Here is a 19,692-nt window from a genome sequence, read left to right on the forward strand (position 1 = left end):
GGAAAGCCCTTCTCCACCCGGAATTGACAGCTGGGGAGGTGTCCGCCCTTGACTGCCTGCATTTCCAGGGTCTCCTGGCTCCGTTCACGCCTCTTTTCCTGCAGAGGCTTTGTGAAGAAAGCCCCTTGGGCCCCTGTGGTCCAGGGGCCCGGCCAGAGTGGGAACTGGGAGGCCTGGGGCTTCTCCTTGGTGCCCAGCCTGGGGCTGAAGGGGCCCAGCGCTGGTCCCTGTTCTCTGTACCCCACCCAGGCAGGGAGATCACGGGCGAGCACCCAAGCGACAGCCCGCCCTGGGAGGAAGAGCTCGTCAGCAAAATCAGGGCCATGTCGGCCTTGGAGAAGACGCTGGCCTTGGAGGCCGTCAGCCACTGCATCCAGAGGCACAGCCAGGTGGGCCGACAGACTCTCATGTCCACGGAGGAGAGGCTCCCCCCACCACCCTCTGCCGCTCCAGGGCTTGCTAGGGGGTGAGGGGCCTCCCTGGGCCCTGGGGCCTATGCCGCTCCTTGGCTCCTATCAGCCTCTGCAGTCCCTGAAGCCCCTGACCTTCCAGCACGCATGGCTGGAAGGTGCCAGAAGGTAGGAGGGAGTCGGGGCACAAGCGGAGGGGCAGTGGGGCACACAGGGTGATGCTCAGATGCCCCTGCCAGTGCCCATCAGCCAGGTGTGGGCCCGGGCACCACACGGAGCCAAATACAGCCTGCCCCTGCCCCAGGGCCATCTCTGTGCCCGGGGCACCCAAACCCGCGGGCTGCAGGAGGCGCCCCAGCTCAGGCCTCCTGTGACGTTCTCACAGCAGCCTGTGGCCCGGCCTGAGCTCTTCCCTGGTGCCCTATGTGCTCCGGCCCTCTGTCCAGTGTGAATCCCTGAGTTGCCACTGGAGGTGGTGAGGGTCCCCAGGGGGGAGGGAGCTATCGTGGCCCCTGTCCCCCACATACCTGCTCCAGATTCTTTGGAGGTCTGGGGCTGACAGGACCGAAGGGGAGGAATCACAGCAGGGCACGTGAGCTTACAGAGGGAGACAGGCTCCAAGCTGGCACACACACGGCCCGGCTTCAGGGACCCAGGAGCCTGGCCAACGGCTGATCCATGCACAGGAGATCCTGATTCAGGGGTGGGGAGAAAGAGCCGTGCAGCCAGTGGGAACAGCCTGTGCAGAGGCCCTGAGGCCAGCAAGATGGCATCAAGGAGGGGTGAGAGGTACTCTCAGGAGATGGTGGCAGGGCCAGGCCGTCGTCACAGGCTTGCTAGCCAGTTTAAGGAATTCAGTCTTTGTCCTTTGGGTAAGGGGCTGCCTGGGGCCAAGCAGAGGTGGGCATGGCCACAGTCACACTTGGAGGGAAAGCACCTGGTTCCTGCTGGAAATGGGCCCTCCCCGACCCTCTCCTTGCCCTTCTGGTGAGTGGGTTGCTGTGGTCTCTACGCACCCTGGGGTGACCACTGTCCCTGGGGATTCCCAATGGACTTGGGCCTCCAGCTCCCCATCCCGGTCCCAAGAAGGCCGTGCCTGTCCTATGCCCACTGGGCCTTGTCCTGCCAGCCTGGTGGGGCGTGCGGCCCGAGCGCAGTGCTCTGCCCACAGCTCGTCAGGAAGGAGGTGTCCTACACCAGCATCCAGGAGCTCCTGGCCTCCTTGAAGCTGGACCTCAAGCAGCCTTTGGAGAAGGTCAGTGCTGGGCAGGGCTGCCGGGGTGTGCAACACGTGCCGGCTTGGAGACCCCGAGGAGGCTGTGACCAGGCAGAGCATGTGACCGCTCAGCCCCCTCCTCGGTGACTGACAGGAGCCGAAGCTCAGTGTTCAATGAAAGTGCCGGAAGGGCATGAGGAGTGCTGTGGCCACAAGGAGGCTCTGCTCATGCCCTGGCTGTTCCAGGACACTCAGCCCGGCGGGGTGTGCCAGGCAAGGAGGGACCAGGCTGCCGGAATGGTGGCCTCGGGGCACCAGCTCCCTGCTCACTCACTCAGCACATGTTCACTGAGTTGTGGCTGCTGGCCGGCCAGGCCCTGCTCTGGGCCCCAGGGACGTGGCGGTGGCCAGTGGCTGGGACAGCAGCGCCTGCCTGCCTGGGCCTTACCCCTAACGTGACGGTGACGTCAGCAGGAAAAATCGGGAAACGCGCCCCGTGCACGTCGTGTTGCCCGATGTAGGAGCTACTCATTTTCATCAAGAGAAAAATAAAGGGGCATTCTAGAAGATGCCGATGTGGTCTCCTGTACCCACGTGAAGTGTGGTTGGGGTGCAGGGGGCGTGGCTCTGCCCGGAGCGCCTGAGGTGAGCAGGCGGAAGCCCAGTGTTGCCAGAGGGTTCTGCACAGGCAGCTGGGCAGGGCAGCCCTCAGGTCATGCGGGTGTTCCTGGGGGCCCACAGGAGCAAGGTGGGGCCCAGCACAGGGGCACCGAGGCCCTGGACTCGGGCACCAGACTAGACGCAGGGTCTGCGCGCCTCCCTGCAGGAGCCGGAGCTTGGAGCCCTCTCTCTGGCTGCAGCCCCAGGACCAGCCAGGAAGCCACACAGGGCGGCCCGGGGCTACCCTGTCCCCCGCAGGCCTCCTCCTGCCGCACAGACAGCAGGTGCAGCTGCCAGCAGACGGCCTGGGGGGCGGGGTGCTGCGCAGTTGGGGAGCAGGCCTCAGGACAGGCTCCCCGGCTCCACTCACCTCCAGGCCCAGTGGTGGCAGCTGCCCCCATCCCTTCGCCCTGCCCCCCCACAGCTGCTCTGTCCCCATCTTCCTCGCAGACCTTCCCTTTCCACTTCTACGGGCTGATCCTCAGAGAGTGTGCCAGTGTCGACCTGGTGAAGAGGCACCTGGCCAGCCTCCTCGAGCTGTGCCACCAGTCATCCAGCCAGCGAGAGGTGGGTCAGCGGGCCTCGGGCCACTCCAGCGCCTGGGGCTTGCACGGCCCCTCAGGGAGCCCCCAGCCCACCTCCAGAAGACCTTGCTTCTCCCTGGCTGATGACTCTCCCACCCTCCACGTCACATGAGACTCTCACAGCAGCCCAGCACTTTGACAATGAACATAGGGCCACAGGTGCAGGCACTGACTGGCAGGGACCTTGAGGACCTGCCTGGGGCCATGTCCTGCCTCCCTCTTGGCCTGGTGGCCCCACTGATGTACGTGCCCCTCAGGCAGGGGCAGGGCTCACCTGCCTGCCTTTGTAGGGCCCTCCAGAGGGGTGGGTGGGAGAAAGCAGGCCACGTCCGGCGCTGTGGCTCAGGGACAGGCTCATGGGGCGCTCTGGCCTGCAGGGCATTGCGCTGGCTATCGGCATAACATCCACCTCGCACATGGAGGAGGTGTGGGCCATGCTGGAGCACCTGGGCCGCACCAGGTTCCTGCAGTCTACCTTCATGCCCCCAGAGAGCCAGGTAGAGAGGGCAGCGGTGGGGCGTGGGGGGAGCGCTGGCCTGGAGAGTGTCACTTTCGTGCTCGGAGCCTTAGTTTGTCCTTTGGAAACATGGAGGAGAACCCTGCCCAGCCCACCTCCCTGAGGGGCCAGAGTGTGGGACTCAGACCTTCTCTGCTCTTGTCACGGCCTGGCAAACCTGAGCCTTGTCCCCAGGGCCCCGCATGTGGGGTCCAGAGGCTCCAGCTCCTTCAGGGCTGGTGGTCAGGGGATGTGGGGTCTGCCCTGAGCTCAAGTGGAATGTGTGGCCCGGGCCCCAGCTTCCTGACCCGTACACCTGACGTGGGGGGATATGTTGAGCGGCTCCATTTTGCCAGCTGTCCTCTGTCCCGGGTACCTGGCTGGGAAGAGCAGATGAACAACAGGGACGCTTAAAGAGAAGCAGTGGGTCCAGCTAGAGAGGCATGGATGGGGAGGAGGGGCTGGCACTGGCCTGGGAACAGAGTGCTGAGCCCGTGCACAGGGCTGACACTCTCCTGGGGAGTCCACTCCCCCACAGGCCCGGCTCCTGACTGCCGTCCCTGCCCGCAGCAACTGGACCCCAACACTCACTGGAAATGGGTCGGCAGCACTTCTCTGCTCTGCCTCGGGCAGATCGCCATGCACGCCCGGGAGCAGATCCTGCCCTGGGTGGACAACATTGCCTCCAGGATGGTGTACTACTTCTCGTGCAGCCCCTATGTGAGCCCCGCCCCGGGTGCTGGGGAGCATCAGCGAGTCCCGCCTCCTCACACCTGTCAGATGGATTTTACAGACGGCACCTGGAAAGCAGGGCCTGATGGGGGGATCAGTTATGAAAATGAGGGGGAGTGGGGCCGAGGGCGGGACATGGTGGGGAGAGAGGCTTCCATTTGCATGATTTTGTGTCCTAATCCTGATGAGAGACTGATCTCTGACTCCAGTCACACACTGAGCCCTGACCCTTGTCACGTTCTGAGCCCTGACCCTGGTCACACACTGAGCCTTGACACTGGTCACACTCTGAGCCCTGAACCTGGTCACACACTGAGCCCTGACCCTGCTCACACTCTGAGCCCTGATCCTGACCTCAGAATAATCTCTAAGACCATAACTTCTTTCTCACACAAATGTCACTGGACCCAACAGGGCTGAGTGAGTGTGAAAGGATGGGTCAATGCAGACTGCCCCACTGAGGGCCTCTGGCCTTTTAAGCCAGCCAGTGTGTGTGCAAGGGTGTGTATTGTATGTATGTTGTATATGTATCCTGTGTATGTTTTATACATGTTGTGTGTGCTATATGTATGATGTTTGTATGTATGTAAATGCTTGCTGTGTGCTGTACGCCATGCAAGTAGTCCATGTTGCATGTGTTGTGTGTATTATGTTTGTATGTGGGTATGTTTTGTTCATGTATGTTGTGCATTTGGATGTTTTCTATGAGATCATGTCATGTATGCGTTGCATGTGTGGACGTTGTGTGGATGTGTTGTGTGGATGTGGATGTGCTGTGTGTGTGTGCTGCCTGTACCCTGATCAGGTGGGCACTCAGGCTGTGTGGCGGGATATCTGGACGATCCATTACTCTCCCCTGACTTTGCCCCCACGGCCATTGGTGCTTGGACAGGACAATGTCCTAAAAACCAGCTTCCTTTCGGCGGCCATCATGCTCATGAAAGCTCTCCAGCGGGAAGATGGCACCCAGAACTACAAATTCACTCAGATATCAGAGCTCATCTCGTGTCTCCTGGTGAGTGACCCCAGGGCCCTGCCCAGCAGGTGCTCGCAGGGACCGCGGGGGGCGAGGAGGTTCCACCGCCATGCCGGCTCCTTCTCTGCCCTCCCAGTGCGTCCTCCAGAAGGAGCCCAACTTCCTGGCCACCCTCTTCCGGCAGAAGATCATATTGGTCATCACGGCACTGAGGTAACTCCCCCTTGAGGTCTAGGAACCAATACAGGCCAGGTCCTTTGAGGGTAGGGTGAGGGTCAGTGTGTGAGGAGATAAGAGAGTGTGAATAAGGGCAGAGGGGATGGGGCTGGCACCAGGACTGAGACAGTGCTGGGCGAGCTGAGGCCAGGGGCCACATTCTATCAGGGACAGTAAGATTTGCTTTGTTTCTCATCCAAGATAAGTTGTTAACACTGGCACAGACTAAGCCACGATCCTGGTCATAGGCTGAGCCCTGATCTTGGTCGCACACTGAGCCCTGATCCTGGTCACACACTGAATCCTGGCCTCAGTCCTAGGTTAAGCCCTGACTCTGTCACACTCTGAGCCCTGATCTTGGTCACACACTGAGCCCTGATCCTGGTCAAATTCTGAGTGTTGATCCTGGTCACATGCTAAGCCCTGACCCTGGTCACAGGCTAAGCCCTGACCTTTTTCACAGGTTGACCCCTGATCTCCTTCACAGCATTGACAATGACCCCAGAATAATCTCTAAGCTTTCTCACAAATAAATGTCAATGAACCCAAGAGAAGTGAGGGAGGGAGTTGGGATGGCCCCTCCTAGTCCGAGTGAGCTCTGTCTTGCCCCAGCGGCACCCCCAACCCCACCACAAACCAGAGTCTAAGGCCCATTTGTCATCCCCACCCATTTCCACATTTTAAGTTGTGTATGCTTCTCTTTGCTGGGAACCCGTTTCAGCCAGGTCTTTCATTCCTAGGACAATTGGCTGTGCAAAGAAGTCCAGAATCTTCTCTGTTTCTTCTAGCAACCTGCGGCCCAGTCTCAAACCCACGGTCAAGTCCAAGATCCTGCAGACCTGCCTGCAGAGCCTGTACTCGCTCCCCCCAACGGAGACGTTGAAGAGAAAGCTACCTCCGCTGGAGGCGGCCCCGGACGTCATGGTGACTGCCCTGTTCCTCGGGCCATCTCGTGTCTTTCTGGGGGATGGCTTCTGGGTGCTGGGCCAGTGCGTCAGGCCCTTGCCACGTGTGCGAGTGAGGGGAGAAGAGGAGAGAGCTCTGGGCCAGCTTGGGTGGCACCGAGGCTTCACCACAGATTTGCTTTGACCTTGGAAAAATCCTGGGTGTTTGGGTTCTGTCCCCTCAAGCGGGGCTCTGGCCTCTGTGCTGCTTGCTAGTATTTGGTGAGCTTCAGACAGGATAATGGAGCGGAGGCGCTTCCCAAGGTGTGCGGTGCTCACCACTGCCCACCCGTCAGCTCCCGCGGCAGTAACCCGCAGGCCTGCAGCGGCAAGCGCGCTTTCTTGTCCTTGGGGCACAGGCAAGGCAACTCCAATCCTCACCAGGCTTGGGCCCAGGTGTTCCCTGACCCCAGGCCGTGGGTTTGTGCCACATGGTGTCTCCTCCCAACCTGGAAACCTCCCTTACTTGAGCATGTGCTCTCCTCCCAGGAGCTGGCCGAGACCTGTGCCTCCAAATGCACCCACTCGGGCTCAGCTACACAAACCCACCCGCCTTCCATCAGCCAAGCGAGTCCCAAAGCCCTGCCCAGAGTGGTGGGCCAGCGCACCCTCTGTCTGCGGGGAAGCAGGAGAGAGTCTTGGCACCTGCCTCCTGCCCACCCTGACAGTCAGGCTGCAAGGAGCCTTCCAAGAGCACTGGCATCATCCTCCTTTGAGGTCTTAGGTCCAGTTCCACGCAAAGCAGAGCAGGCTATGGACCCTGCTCTGACCTGCCTCCCGCTCCCAGGAGCCCCGGTCAGTAGGAAGTGGCTCAGAGACAAACCATGGCAGGGACCTGTGCTGTGCGTCTTAGGCTGGGCTCCTGGGCAGCCGACTGCGAGCTAGGAATCACGTGCAGACGGTTGATCAGGGTGCATTCTCGGGAGAGGCCTTGTGTGAAGGTTAAAAGGCAGGCTGAGGTCACAGAGAGGTGGCCTGCTGTGCAGTCGCAAAGGAGGGCTCAGCCCATCCTACAGGGAGCTCTGACGCTGGGGACGCTCAGTTGGGACATCATCTAGCCACTGCACAGGCCAATCACCAGCCGAAGACCACCCTCTGTAAGGGGTGTAACCTTGGAGGGCAGGTCCTGAGTTGTCAGCAGCTAGGAGTGGGTGCCTGGACCCTGAAGAGACGGCTTGGGCCGGCACCCTTGTCCACCAACACATCCAGCTCACTGGAGCCCTGTCCCAGGAGCCCAGGCCCTCGGGCAGCAGAGGTGGGGCCATGGGACACGACGCTGGGCAGGAGGCAGTTTTTTATTTTATAACAGATTTAATAATTGAGGTATAATTGGCATTCAAAAAACTGTGTGTATTAGAAGCACACAATTTTATACTTTTTGACCTGTAACTGTGAAACTATCATCAAAATCAAGATAATGAGCAGATCCATTCCTCCCCAAAGCTTCCTTGTGCCACTATACACTCTCTCCACTGAAACTGCCCTCTGATGGCTGCCGGTATAGTTTGCGACTTCTAGAATTTCATATAGATGGAGTCACATGGTCTATACTTACCCTTGTCTGGATTCTTTTTACTCAGCCTAACGATTTTGAGGTTCACTTACACGGTAGCTGGTATCAACAGTTCTTTCCTTTTTGTTGCTGAGCAGTGCTGGGTCTTATGGGCTTACCGCCATCTGTTGTTCTCCCCACTGGGCCATGGGCATTTGGGCCGTTTGCAGTTCGGGGCTATTACAAATACGGCTGCCCTGAGCATTCGCGTACAGACAGCTCTTTGTACGGACCTGCAGCAGTTTTTGTTGGGTAAATACCCAGCAGTGGAAGGGCTGGGCCATCAGGTAGGTGCATATTTTAATTTTTTAACAAATTGCCAAACGATCTTCCAAACCAGCTGTACCATTTTGCACTCCCACCGACAGTGTACGACAGTTCCAGCTGCTCCACACGCTCGTCCACACGTGGCTTAGTTGGTCTTTTAAGTTTTAGCCGCTGTAATGGTTGTGTAGCAGTATCTTGTTGTGGTTTAAATTTTCATTTCCTTACTAAGGTGTTGAGCATCTTTTCATGTGCTTTTTGCCATCCTTATGTCTTCTTTGGTGAGGTGTCTGTTCAAATCTTATGCCCAATTTTTAAATTGTATTATTTGTTTGGTTATTGAGTAGTGTTTAGACTTCCTTTTATAGTCTCAATGTGAGCCCTTTATTAGATATGTGATTTGAAAATATTTTTTCCCAGTTAACAGTTTGCCTTTTTATTCTCTTAGTAGTGTCTTCTGAAGAACAGAAGCTCTTAATTTTGAGGAAATTCAATTTATCTATTTTCTCTTTTATGGATCATATTTTTGGTATTGTATGAAGGAACTCTTTGCTTAACCCAAGGTCACAAAGATTTTCTCCTACGTTTTCTTCTAGAATTTTTGTAGTTTTAGGTTTTACACTTGGGTCTATGATCTGTTTTTTTTTTTTCCTATTTTTAACTTTCTATGATCCGTTTTGAATTAATTTTTATATGGTATATGGACCAAGGTTTAAGGTTTTGCACATGGATATCTAGCTTTTCTAGAACCACTTGTTGAAAAGACTATCCTTTCTCCATTGAGTTGCCTGGCCCCTTTGCCAAAAATTAGTTGACCATATATCTGTCTGCATATCTGGTGTCTTTATTCTGTTCCATGAGCTATTTCTCTGTCTTTATGCCACCGCCACATTGTCTTGCTTATGGTCGCTTTACAATAAGTCTTGAAGTCAAGTGGTATAAATCTTCCAACTTTGTTCACCTTTTTCAGAGTTGTCTCTGCTATTCATTGCATTTCCATATGAATCATAGAATCAGCTGGTCAATGACAACGACACAGCACACTGGGATTCCACTGGGATTCCGCTGAATCCACAGACCGTTTGGGGGTAATCAACATCTTAACCCTGTTTGGTCTTGTGATCTATGAGCTCAGCCTGCCCGTCCCCTCCATCGGGCCTTGATTCCTGTCAACAATGCTTCTCGGTCTTCTGTCTCCATGTCTTGCACATCTTTTCTCAGATTCTTTCTGACGTATTTCATATTTTTTATGATATTTAAAATTTTTAATTTCCACTTGCTCACTGCTGGCATTTACGAACACAATTCTTTTTTATATACTGATCTTGCACCTTCCTGCAACCTTGCAAAACTCACTCATTGGCTTTTTGTAGATTCCAGACGACTTTCCACATGATTTCTGTGAATAAAAACAGCTTCCTTCTTCCTTTCCAATTGGGACGCCTCTTCTCCCCCGTCCTCACCTCGCTGTACTTGCTGGAGCCTCAGCGCGACGTCGACTGGCAGTGGTGGGGGCAGACGTCCTCATCTTGTTCCTGATCTGATGGAGGCGCCCCTGTCTTCACCATCAAGGATGCTGCTCACTGTGGCTGGTTAGACGCTCTTTGTTAGGCTGAGAAAGTTTCCTTCTGTTCCTGCTTTGCTGAGAGTGTTTATCGGGATGGATGCTGGATTTTGTCAAATGCTTTTGCTGTATCTACAGAGGTGATCAATTCTGATATGTTGTGTTTTCATTTTCACTCGGTTCAAAATACTTTCTAATTTCAGTTTTGATTTTTTCTTTGATCTACGGATTGTTCAGAAGTATGCTAATTCGTTTCTAATTTAATTCCATTTTTTCCAGAGAAAGCGCTTTACGCAGCATGAATCTTTTTAAACTCATTGGACCAGAATATGGCCTGTGTCGGTGAACATACTGTGTGCGCTCACCAAGAATGCACATTCTGCTCTTCCCAGGTGGAGTCCAGTGGAGCTGGTGGGCAGTGCTGTTCCCATCTCCCGTGTACTTCCTGACTATCTGTCTGGCGTGGGGACCCCTGACTGCAGCTGTGGGTCTGTCTGTTTCTCCTGCGGCTCTGTCAGGCACTGCTCCCTTTACTTAGAAGCTCTGTTATTAGGTCCCTAAACACTTAGGGCTCTTAGCGCTCACTCCATCATCCCTATGAAATGACTGTCTGTATTGCTGGTACCGTCCTTTGCTCTGAAGCTGCTTTGTCTGACATTAGTGTGTCTAGTTCAACCGTCTTCGGGTGAGTGTCAGCATGGGACCTTTTCCATCCTTTGACTTTTGGCCTATGTGCGTCCTTTCGCTGGAAGCGGGTTTTCTGTAGGGAGCGTGTAACTGGGTCTTGCTTTCGTATCCTATCTAACAGTCTCCACCTTACCCCAGGGAAGGGAATTCAGCCCTCACACAGGTAGTTGGGTCCAGACCACCGGCTGACTGTTTCCCACCTGTGCCATCTGTTCTTTGTTCCTCTTTTCCTCTCTTTCTGCCTTCTTTTGAATTCACTGAATGATTTTATGGTTCCATTTTATCTGCTTTTTTTGTTTATTAGCTATAACTCTTTATTACATTATTTTACTGGCTGCTTGAGGGCTGATAGTGGACACCTTAACCATCACAGTCCACTGTCAAGTGCTACGAGAACTTTCTGATGGCACACCTGCATTTCTCCCTGACGCTGGGCTGCTGGCATCGCTCGATTTCTACAGATGGTACCAACACAGTGTTATTAGTTTTGCTTTAAACAGCCAGTTAGCTTTTGATAACATTTAAATAATACGGAAAAAAGTATACAATGTTCTCCAGCCCAGTTACCATCCCCGGGGCTCTTCCTTCCTCTGTGTGGATGCGTGTTTCCAGCCCTCATGGCTGTCCTTTGCAGAGAGGGCGTCCTAGAATGGCTCTGACTCTGGTTCTGGCACTCTGGAGCTCACGGGTCTGAAAAAGTCTTTGTTTAGCTGTTGTTTATAAAAGGTATTTTCACTGGGTATAGAATTCTAAATCAACATTCTCTTCTTTGTTTTCATACTTTGAACACGTGCCCGCCACCTCCTCGTCTGCAGAGTTCCATCCAAGCGCTGCTGTCGTCCTCATCCTCGTTCCTCTAGGAACAACCCTTTTTGGCCGATTTTTCACATTTTCTCTTTGAGACCGGTTTTAAGCAATTCAATTATGATACGCCTGGGCGTGATTTTCTTCATATGCCTTGTGTTTCGGGTTTGTTGACCTTCTTGGAACTGTGGGTCTGTACTTCTCATCAAACTTCAAAATAATTTGGCCATAATTTCTTTACGTATTTTTGTCGCTCCAAGTATGCATTATTAGGCCGCTTGAAGTTGTTCCACAGATCACTAACGTTCTGTTCATTTTTTTCATTCCTTTTTCTTTCTGGGTTTCATTTCGGAGAGATGTATATATATGTATTTTTTCTTTTTGCGTGTCTTCAACCTTACAAATCTTTCTTCGTAGACGTCTAATCGGCCATTTGTGCCTTCAGGTATTTTTTTTAATCTCACACATTGTGGTTTCATCTCTGAAAGTTCTATTTAGATCATTTTTCTGTACCTTCCTTGTCTGTCTTACATATGCAATCTTCCTCTCAGCTTATTAACACATAGAATATGGTTATAATACCTGTTTCAACGTCTTTGTCTACTAACTGTATTATCTGTGCCATTTCTGGCTTTAGATTGATCGATATCTCTCTTTCAATAGGGGTCACATTTTCCTGTTTCTTTGCATATCTTGTGAATGAATGCCAAGCATTGTACATGAGAATTTTTCAGGTGCTGGCTATTTCTGTATAATTATATTATATTACTCTTGGGCTTTGTTCTGGCACACGGTTAAGTTGCTTGTAAACACTTTGATCCTTTTCAGACTTTGCTTTTAGAATTTGTAAGTGGGATGGATTCTGAAGCTAAATTTGCCCCCTGCTGGGGCAAGACCCTCCTGAGTACTCCATGCCCCCTGAATTCGGAGGTCTTCTACAAGGACTGGTGTGAATAGCAACTAGCCCCGCGCTGACTCCTGGGGCTTCTTCCCTCTAGTCCTCTGGGTGGCTCTTCCTCCAGCCTTGAGTGGCTTCCACGCACATGTACTGACCAGCACTCAGCTGAACACTCAAGGGCCCCTGTGTGGGTCTCAGAGCTCTCCCTCTGTGTCTCTCTCCTCTCCCCTCCTCTGTCCTGCAGACTCGAGCTGCCGTGGCCTTCAACACCATTCCACAAACGGGAAGGAGCAAGGGGAGGGGGCGAGGTCCACGTGCCAGAGATGAGCCTGGGTCACCTTTGCCTCTGAGAGAAGTGGCTCTCCACCGTCTCTTTGATGACTCTCATTCTCCATAGCACTTAAATGGCAACGCACAACCTCCAACTGGTTTAGATGTTTATTGTTGTTCTTCTTAGATTTTTACAACTTGTTCTTCTTGCCTCTCTCCAACTGGACTGGGAGATTCTCATGGTCAGGAGCCAGGCCTGGTTCCAACTATTTCGCCCCTCCCCCCGGTGGGGTGCGTACAGCGTGTGCTCTACAAATACCCGTGGAAGGAATCTGTGGCTAGAGAATCGTCCTTATAAAGGATGCCCATTGTATTTATGGTTCTTATTTGCATTTACAGCATATACTGCCTCCCCCGAACTCGAAAAATCTCTGATCCTTGGGCTGGCCCAAGGGGCAGGTTCTAACACTATTATGCAGAGGAACAACCCAGACTCATTCACTTAACCGGTTCTTACGGAGTGCACGCTATAGTCACTTCCACACTCGGCAAACATTTATGCAGCGCCATATAATATTCATGTATTTACTTATTCATCTAACAATTGAGCGACTCCTAGAGCCAAGTGCTGGGTGGTCTGCCTTCCGTTGTTGGGGAGAGCTGGTCTGTGCACAGTATGGGCTGCCTGCAATCTGAACATCTGGGGACATCCACTGAAAAATGTTCCCAGGGAGAACCAAGAGGGCAGGGGTGAAGGAAAGAGAGCAGGACTAGCCCTTGAGAGACAGCGGTGTTTAAAGCAAACAAAGCAGATGAGCAGCAGCAGAGACCTGTGGGATGCTGGAGCGGCGGGAGGAACACCAAGGGGTGCCGGCCCAGGAGCCCCCAGGGAGGGTGCGTGCACCAGTGACGCTGGAGCTCCCTGTGCTCCGCTCCCTTCTGGGGTCTTAGAGACGGATACAACAGCCCCAGCAGTCGTGGTCTGAAGAGTCCGGCAGCCACGCGGGCGCTGTGTGTCCTCACCCACCAGGTGGGTGGACGTGATCACCATCCCCACAGGTACCCCACAGGGACAGGAGCTGAACTCTCACCCATGGCAGTTCCCCGAGGTGCCTTGTAAGGGATGAACAAGGGCGTTGGCCAGGGAGGGCCACGGGGCTGGCAGGACCCCCAGGCCGTGTGACAGCAGGCGGCCATCTGTCCCGTTAGATGCTGTACCAGAAGTCCATGCAGGCACTCGACCTACTCCTCCAGAACTTCGTCTCTGAGAACAAGAGCATGGACGAGATCTGCTTCCTTCTGCAGGTGAGGCTGGCGGACGGTGTGGGGCGCGGAGTCAGGGGCTCCCAGTGCCCACTCCAATCCTGGCCTTGGACTCTCCAGGGTCCACTCAGGGTAGGACCCTGACATAAAGGAGCTGCCAAGAGGGCCCGCCTGGGAGGTTCGCCCTATACCACTGCCCCAAGTGCCCCAGGGGCCTTCTCCTCTTGTGAGGGCTGCGCTGGGTGTTTCAGAAGAGCCAAGGACCCTGCCAGGAGCAGGGTGACCCACTGACCTTACCTTCCGGCACCGTCTTGTCAAGGAGGAGCAGTCTCAGGAGTGGCCTGCGGGCTCTCCACATGCCCTCCTTCAAATGCCCCACCTGCCCCCCAGCCATCACAGCCCGAGGCCACTGAGGCAAACTCAGGGCTCTGTGGGGCACTGTTTTGCCTCCAGAGCTCCCGTGAGCCCAGGGCTTTCTTGATCACTTGAGGCTGTCACGTGGCCCCAGACCCAGCCTCACTCGAGGTTGCTGGCTCATGGACAGACAGAGAGAGGTGCAGCTTCTGGTGGGGCAAGAGCGACTACAGCCACACTTCTCATCACCCATGACCAAGCGGCTGTGCCCAGGGCCTGGTCTGAGCCAGGAGGCGAGGGTGGGTCCCCCTGGCTGACCGGTGCCTTGGGATCTCCTCTCTCTGTCCCAGCACACAGAACCCTGGCTGAAGTCAGACAAGATCCATGAGCGCAAGCGGGTGGTGCATTCCATCTTCCTGCTCCTGAAGTATGTGGTGGACCACGTGAAGCTCACCGTGAGTTGTCTGACACCCCGCCACCCTTGGAAGGGCAGCCAGGTGGGCGGGGCCTCTAGGGAAGGGAGAAGCAGGCCCCCCATCCCCAGGACACTCCCGCCTCTACGCTGGACTCTCCTCCCAGCCTCCCCCTTGATTCTTGCAGTCAGTATTCACTGAGCAAAGGCCCCGCCCTGGGAGCACGCTAAGTCCTGGGGCAGGGGTCACAATCAAATAGGGTGGTCTGTGAGATCTCAAGGGCAAGGAGGCCAGAAAGCAAAGACTGAAGGAAGAAAGGGCAGGAAGCCAGGCGGCTAGAGGGAAGAAAAGTACTCAGGCTGAGGGAGCAGCTCGAGGTGACGGCCGCGTGCAGAGGCCCCAGAGCAGCCAGGCCGGCCCGGAAAAGGAGCCAGCTTGGGGACTGCCACTGCCGGGCATGTGAGAGTGGAGTAAAGACAGACAAACAGATCAACAGGAAAGAATCGTGGGGGGGGGGGGGGGTGTGTGTGTGTCAAGAAACAGGCCCCCACTTGCACAGTCAATCGACTTTCCACAAAGGCACTGCAGCTCTTGGCTGGGGAAAGGGAAGTGCTTCCCACAGACGTGCCAGATCAAGTAGGCCTGAGCGGGGAGAGAATGACCCTCGCCCTGCCTCACACTGCAAACAAGAACCGTCCAAGACGGACCACAGGACCAAATGCAAAAGCCAAAACCACAAAGCTTCCGGAAGGAAACATAGAATCCCTCTACAAATTTGGGATAGGCAAAAATTTCCTAGACAGAATGTGGAAGGCAGGAACTGTCAATAAAATACTGGTAAAATGGACTTCAGCAACATTAGAATCTCCGTCCATCAACAGACACTATCGAGGGAATCGAGTCAAGACACAGGCTGGAGAGAGTATGTGCAGTGCACGCATCTAACAAAAGATGTGTGTCCAGAAGACGAATGAATTTCCGCCATGCAATACAAAATAACTCAGCTTTTAAGACAGGCAAAAGTTAGGCCTCTTACAAAGCACATGACAGCAAATGTGCTCAACATAATGTGTCCTAAGGAAATGCAAATTAAAACCACGGTGGGGGGCCGGCCCGGTGGCACAGTGGTTAAGTTCACAAGTGTGCACATTCTGCTTGGGCGGCCCAGGGTTCACCGGTTCAGATCCCGGGTGCGGACATGGCACCACTTGGCAAGCCATGCTGTGGCAGGCATCCCACATATAAAGTAGAGGAAGATGGGCATGGATGTTAGCTCAGGGCCAGTCTTCCTCAGCAAAAAGAGGAGGATTGGAGGTAGATGTTAGCTCAGGGCTAATCTTCCTCAAAAAAAAAAAACACAACAAAACAAAACACGGCGGGACATCACTGCTCACCCACTGGAAGGCTAATAGGAAAAGTACTGACTATACCAAGTGTTGGCAGGGACGTGGAGCCATCAGAAACGTCGCATGGTGCAAACTTCCAGCCGTTCTTATCAAGTTAGCCCGGCCCACCCTGTGCCCGTGCAGTTCCGCTCCTAGTACTTACTCAAAAGAAATGAACACATAAATCCATACAAAACTTACACAGGGATATTGATGGTGGTTTCATTCATAATAGCACCACTGGAAGCAACCCGAAGGTCCCAACAGGAGAACGGATAGCCACACAGTGAACTAACAGTCAGCACCAAAGGAAGGAACCACCTGACGGTGCAGAGGCGCAGAGCATGGAAGCAGAGGCGGGAGGCCCCACGGCGTGCGTCCATCCACATGAGGTCCAGTCACAAGAGAACTCACTCGAGCCTCCTGGGGCGATGGAACAACTGCAGACCCGTGGAGGTGGGGACCGCGTGGTCGTGTGCAAACCCACTACACGCCTGACATCTGATTGCTCCATTGCAGGTAAATTTTACCTTAAATAACAAAAACTGTAAGCACATTTTAAACAAATTCAGTAGTTTAGGTTTCACAGTGATATTGGTTTGAAATTCTGAAATTTGTATTCTAAACTGCAAAAATGAGGAACTACGCCAAGGATAATGGGAGCCAGGTGTCTTCCCGTTGCAAATGCAGAAATGAGTTAGGATTTGGAAGTAGCTGTGGTTTCGGAGGGGAGTCTGAGGCATAAGTTTGAACTTATAACTCTTAAAATATAGGTAGATGCAGATATATACCTACAGATGTAAGGACAGCTGTGGCTCTGTGTGTGTGTGCGTGTGTGTGTGTGTGTGTGTGTGTGTGTGTGTGTGTCAGCGCGCATGTGCATCCCTGGAGAAGACTTAGAATCATACACGACAGGAACAATGAGAACCTAGTGCTTAGATTCTGGTTCTAAACACCGTTCCCCACTAAAAGTAACGAGGGCTATTTGGGGAAAAAGCTCATTCTAGAGGTGGGTCAGGGAAAGCGCAAGACGAGCCCAGGGCACCTTATTATTCCAGACAGCAAGGAGGCTCCCCAAGAATGACGAGGACACAGAGAGAGGACACAAGAGCTGGGCTGAAGGGGCCCCGGCTGGTCAAACCTAAGACAGGTAGGGCATCAGAGAAACCGTGCTGTTAATAGACACAACCAACTGGACAAAACACAAATCCACCGGTCCCTCCTGCAGCCACCGAGAAAGGCGCGAACAAACAACTACACACGCAGGGCGGGGACACCTCTGCCGCACAGCCGGACGCTCGCTTACAGTACGGGAGTGTGGACATACAAGGTCGGCAGTGGTGCTAAAACCAGCAGGTGACAGTGTGAGGAGAAACAAGATACTAGTCGACTCGGAGAATCTCCCCACAAACCGCGATTTAATTACAAAGGGGGAAACAGTAACTTCACAGCGGAGACCCTCGGAAGACACTGTTGTGACCAAGCGATCGAGGCCGCCGCCATCAGTGCTGGGACGCCTCGTGCCCCCTGACCCGGCGCTCCGGGGCTCTCCCGCCAGAGATGGCCCGAATCTCTTCAGGAGGAAACGGCGGACAAACCCAAATGACCTGTCTGTACTTTTCCAAAATGTCAGTGTCGAGAAAGACAAAGAAAAGCTGGACTATTTCAGATTAAAGGAGATTAAAGAGCTAAGAAAACTAAGAGCGATGCACGATCCGGAACCAAGAAAAAAAAGACACGTGCGGGTGTGTGTAGGACAGTAGTGTGGGGCAGCTGATGACATTTACATGTGGACTAAGCGTTGACGCTGGTACCGTGTCAATGATCGGCGTTAACTTTTCTGATTTGGATAACTGCACTGTGATTACATAAGTAAATGCACGCTGAAGTATTTGGGGTAAAACCCCCAATGTCTCCAGTCAGGGAGAGACAGGGAGGGAGGGAAGGAGGGCACAGAAGGAAAATGCAAGTGAGGCAAAGTGTAAGCAATGGGAAAACCCACAGAAGGGGCACAGGGAATTCTCTGAGCTGTTCTTGCAACTTTCTGGAAGTTTGAAATTATAATAAAATAAAAAATCTAAAAGTAGAGATAGCGGACTGGGACAGTCCGCGTTGAGAAGGTGGTGTCTGAGCAGAGACGAGGTCGGCAGCCAAGGCTGCAGGGAGGCGCCCGTGGGGCTGGACGGGAGAGGCCGGCCGAGAGGTCGGCATTGCCAGCCCTCCCGTCGCACCTTGCAGGCCCTCCTAAAGACCTCAGCTTTTTGGACAGAGAGAAATGGGGAGCCACTGCAACACTTCCAGAGGCTCCCTCTGGCTGCTGAGTCAAGAACAGACTGAGGCGGGTGAGAGCAGAAGCCAGGAGACCCTGGGCAGGAGGCTGCTGAGGGAGTCAGGCGAGGAGATGCCGACGGGACGCCATCAGTGCTCGTGGCGTTGGTGGTCAGATTCTCCGTATAGTTTGACGGTAGAGCCAACAGGAAATTCCGATGGGTGGATATGAAATGTTGGAAAAGGATAACCCCAAGGATTTCACCCTAAGTAACTGGAAACATGGAGCTGCCACCAGCTGTTAGGGTGATATCTGCCACTGGGACACGTCCTTAATGGGGGCGGGGGTGCAGACCAGTTCACTGTTGGGCTTGCTGGGATGAGATGTCTGACAGGCACGCAAGTGGGGGTGCTGAGCAGGCGGGTGGATACACCAGTCTGGAGGTGAGCAGAGAGGTTCAGGTTGGAGATATGACTTTGCCTGTGAGCCTAGTTTAACTTTTCAAAAAGGCACCCAATAATGTATTTATTGAATGAAAGAATTCACGAGTGAAGTGAAAGACTTGAAAGCACCCCTAACTGGATGAGGTGTCCTGGGGCTTTAGCTTTGTTCCCGGAAGCTGGAGGGAGCAGGACCCACACAGTGGCGAGGACAGGCCTGCCGCACTCCCTCCCTCGTGGGGAGACCGATCCCAGGTGCACACAGGCCAGGTGGGCAGGGTGCGCCCTCCCTCCTCGGAGCAGGGCCCTCCTCTGTCCCCACTCCCCTGTGGCCCTCACGAGACTAAGCCCAGTCCCATGACACTCATTTCAGCCTGCGTGGCCCAGCCTCAGGGCCGCTTGCTGCAGAGGTCCCAGTCTGACCTCCACATGCAGCAGTTCCTACCTAAGTCCAGCCTGTCTCACACACTCCCTGGGCCTCTGAGGCCAGACGCTCAGAGGAGACACTGCAGAAGCCCCCCCAACTCCCCCCAACCCTTGGGTTGTGAAGATTGCAAGGGGACATACAAGTTTTTTACACTGCTTTATTGAAGTAAAATTGGCATATGATAAAGTGCAAAAATCTTCCGTGGACAGACCAGTGACTTTTTAAAAATAAATGTATCGGGATTTACATTTCCAGCATCTCAGAAAATTCCCTTGTTTGTGCCTCTCTCATGTCACTACCCACCGCCTCCCGTGCAGCCAATAACTGGCATCAGTCTTACTCTCCCACTATAAACAGCTCTAACGGGGGCAGAACACACAAAACACCTGACTTCGGATGGTGCCAAGACGCAGCGCAGGACTGCTAGCCCTGGAATATGGAGAACGGACGGGGGCCCACGATTGTGCCAGCTCTCTGCCTGAAGGCGTTTTCTGGGCTAAAGCCCTGGGAGGAGGCTCCAAGGCTGCTGAGCTGAGGAGGCAGAGACGGGAATCCAGGAACACAGCGGCAGCTGGGGTCTGGGGGGCGAGTCCTGGAGAGGGGGCAGCAGTAGAGAGGAGGAGCTCCAGAACCTGCACAGGGTACTCCTGGGTCTTCAACTGAAGACTGAGTAGCACATGTGCAGGGCGAGACTTTGTGAAGCTGTCAAAGGACAACTGGAGTTCACAGAAAGCCAGGAGATGCTAGATTTCCGACTATTCCAGAATCAAATGTCCCCACCCCACAAACATCCCATAAGAGCCATTCCTCAGGAGCAGGGTTCCTCCAGGCCCAGTGTCAAGGCTGCTTTCAATGTGCCCTAACGAAA

The 19,692-nt window shown here is 53.9% G+C and overlaps 1 protein-coding gene across 1 annotated transcript in view; it reads left to right on the forward strand.

Moving 5' to 3' along the window:
* Positions 1 to 19,692, forward strand: part of LOC124228157 (maestro heat-like repeat family member 5) — a 65,958-nt gene that overhangs the window by 28,043 nt on the left and 18,223 nt on the right. Inside the window, exons 4-15 of the mRNA XM_046642493.1 lie at positions 250 to 389; positions 1,540 to 1,665; positions 2,737 to 2,853; positions 3,248 to 3,367; positions 3,937 to 4,086; positions 4,991 to 5,113; positions 5,211 to 5,287; positions 6,079 to 6,307; positions 6,724 to 6,828; positions 7,957 to 8,073; positions 13,483 to 13,578; positions 14,241 to 14,345. Of these exons, the coding sequence (XP_046498449.1) occupies positions 250 to 389; positions 1,540 to 1,665; positions 2,737 to 2,853; positions 3,248 to 3,367; positions 3,937 to 4,086; positions 4,991 to 5,113; positions 5,211 to 5,287; positions 6,079 to 6,307; positions 6,724 to 6,828; positions 7,957 to 8,073; positions 13,483 to 13,578; positions 14,241 to 14,345 (1,505 nt within the window). The remainder of the gene's footprint in view (positions 1 to 249; positions 390 to 1,539; positions 1,666 to 2,736; positions 2,854 to 3,247; positions 3,368 to 3,936; positions 4,087 to 4,990; positions 5,114 to 5,210; positions 5,288 to 6,078; positions 6,308 to 6,723; positions 6,829 to 7,956; positions 8,074 to 13,482; positions 13,579 to 14,240; positions 14,346 to 19,692) is intronic.

This window comes from Equus quagga, chromosome 16 (assembly GCF_021613505.1).
Source record: "Equus quagga isolate Etosha38 chromosome 16, UCLA_HA_Equagga_1.0, whole genome shotgun sequence".
NCBI classification, from domain to species: domain Eukaryota; kingdom Metazoa; phylum Chordata; class Mammalia; order Perissodactyla; family Equidae; genus Equus; species Equus quagga.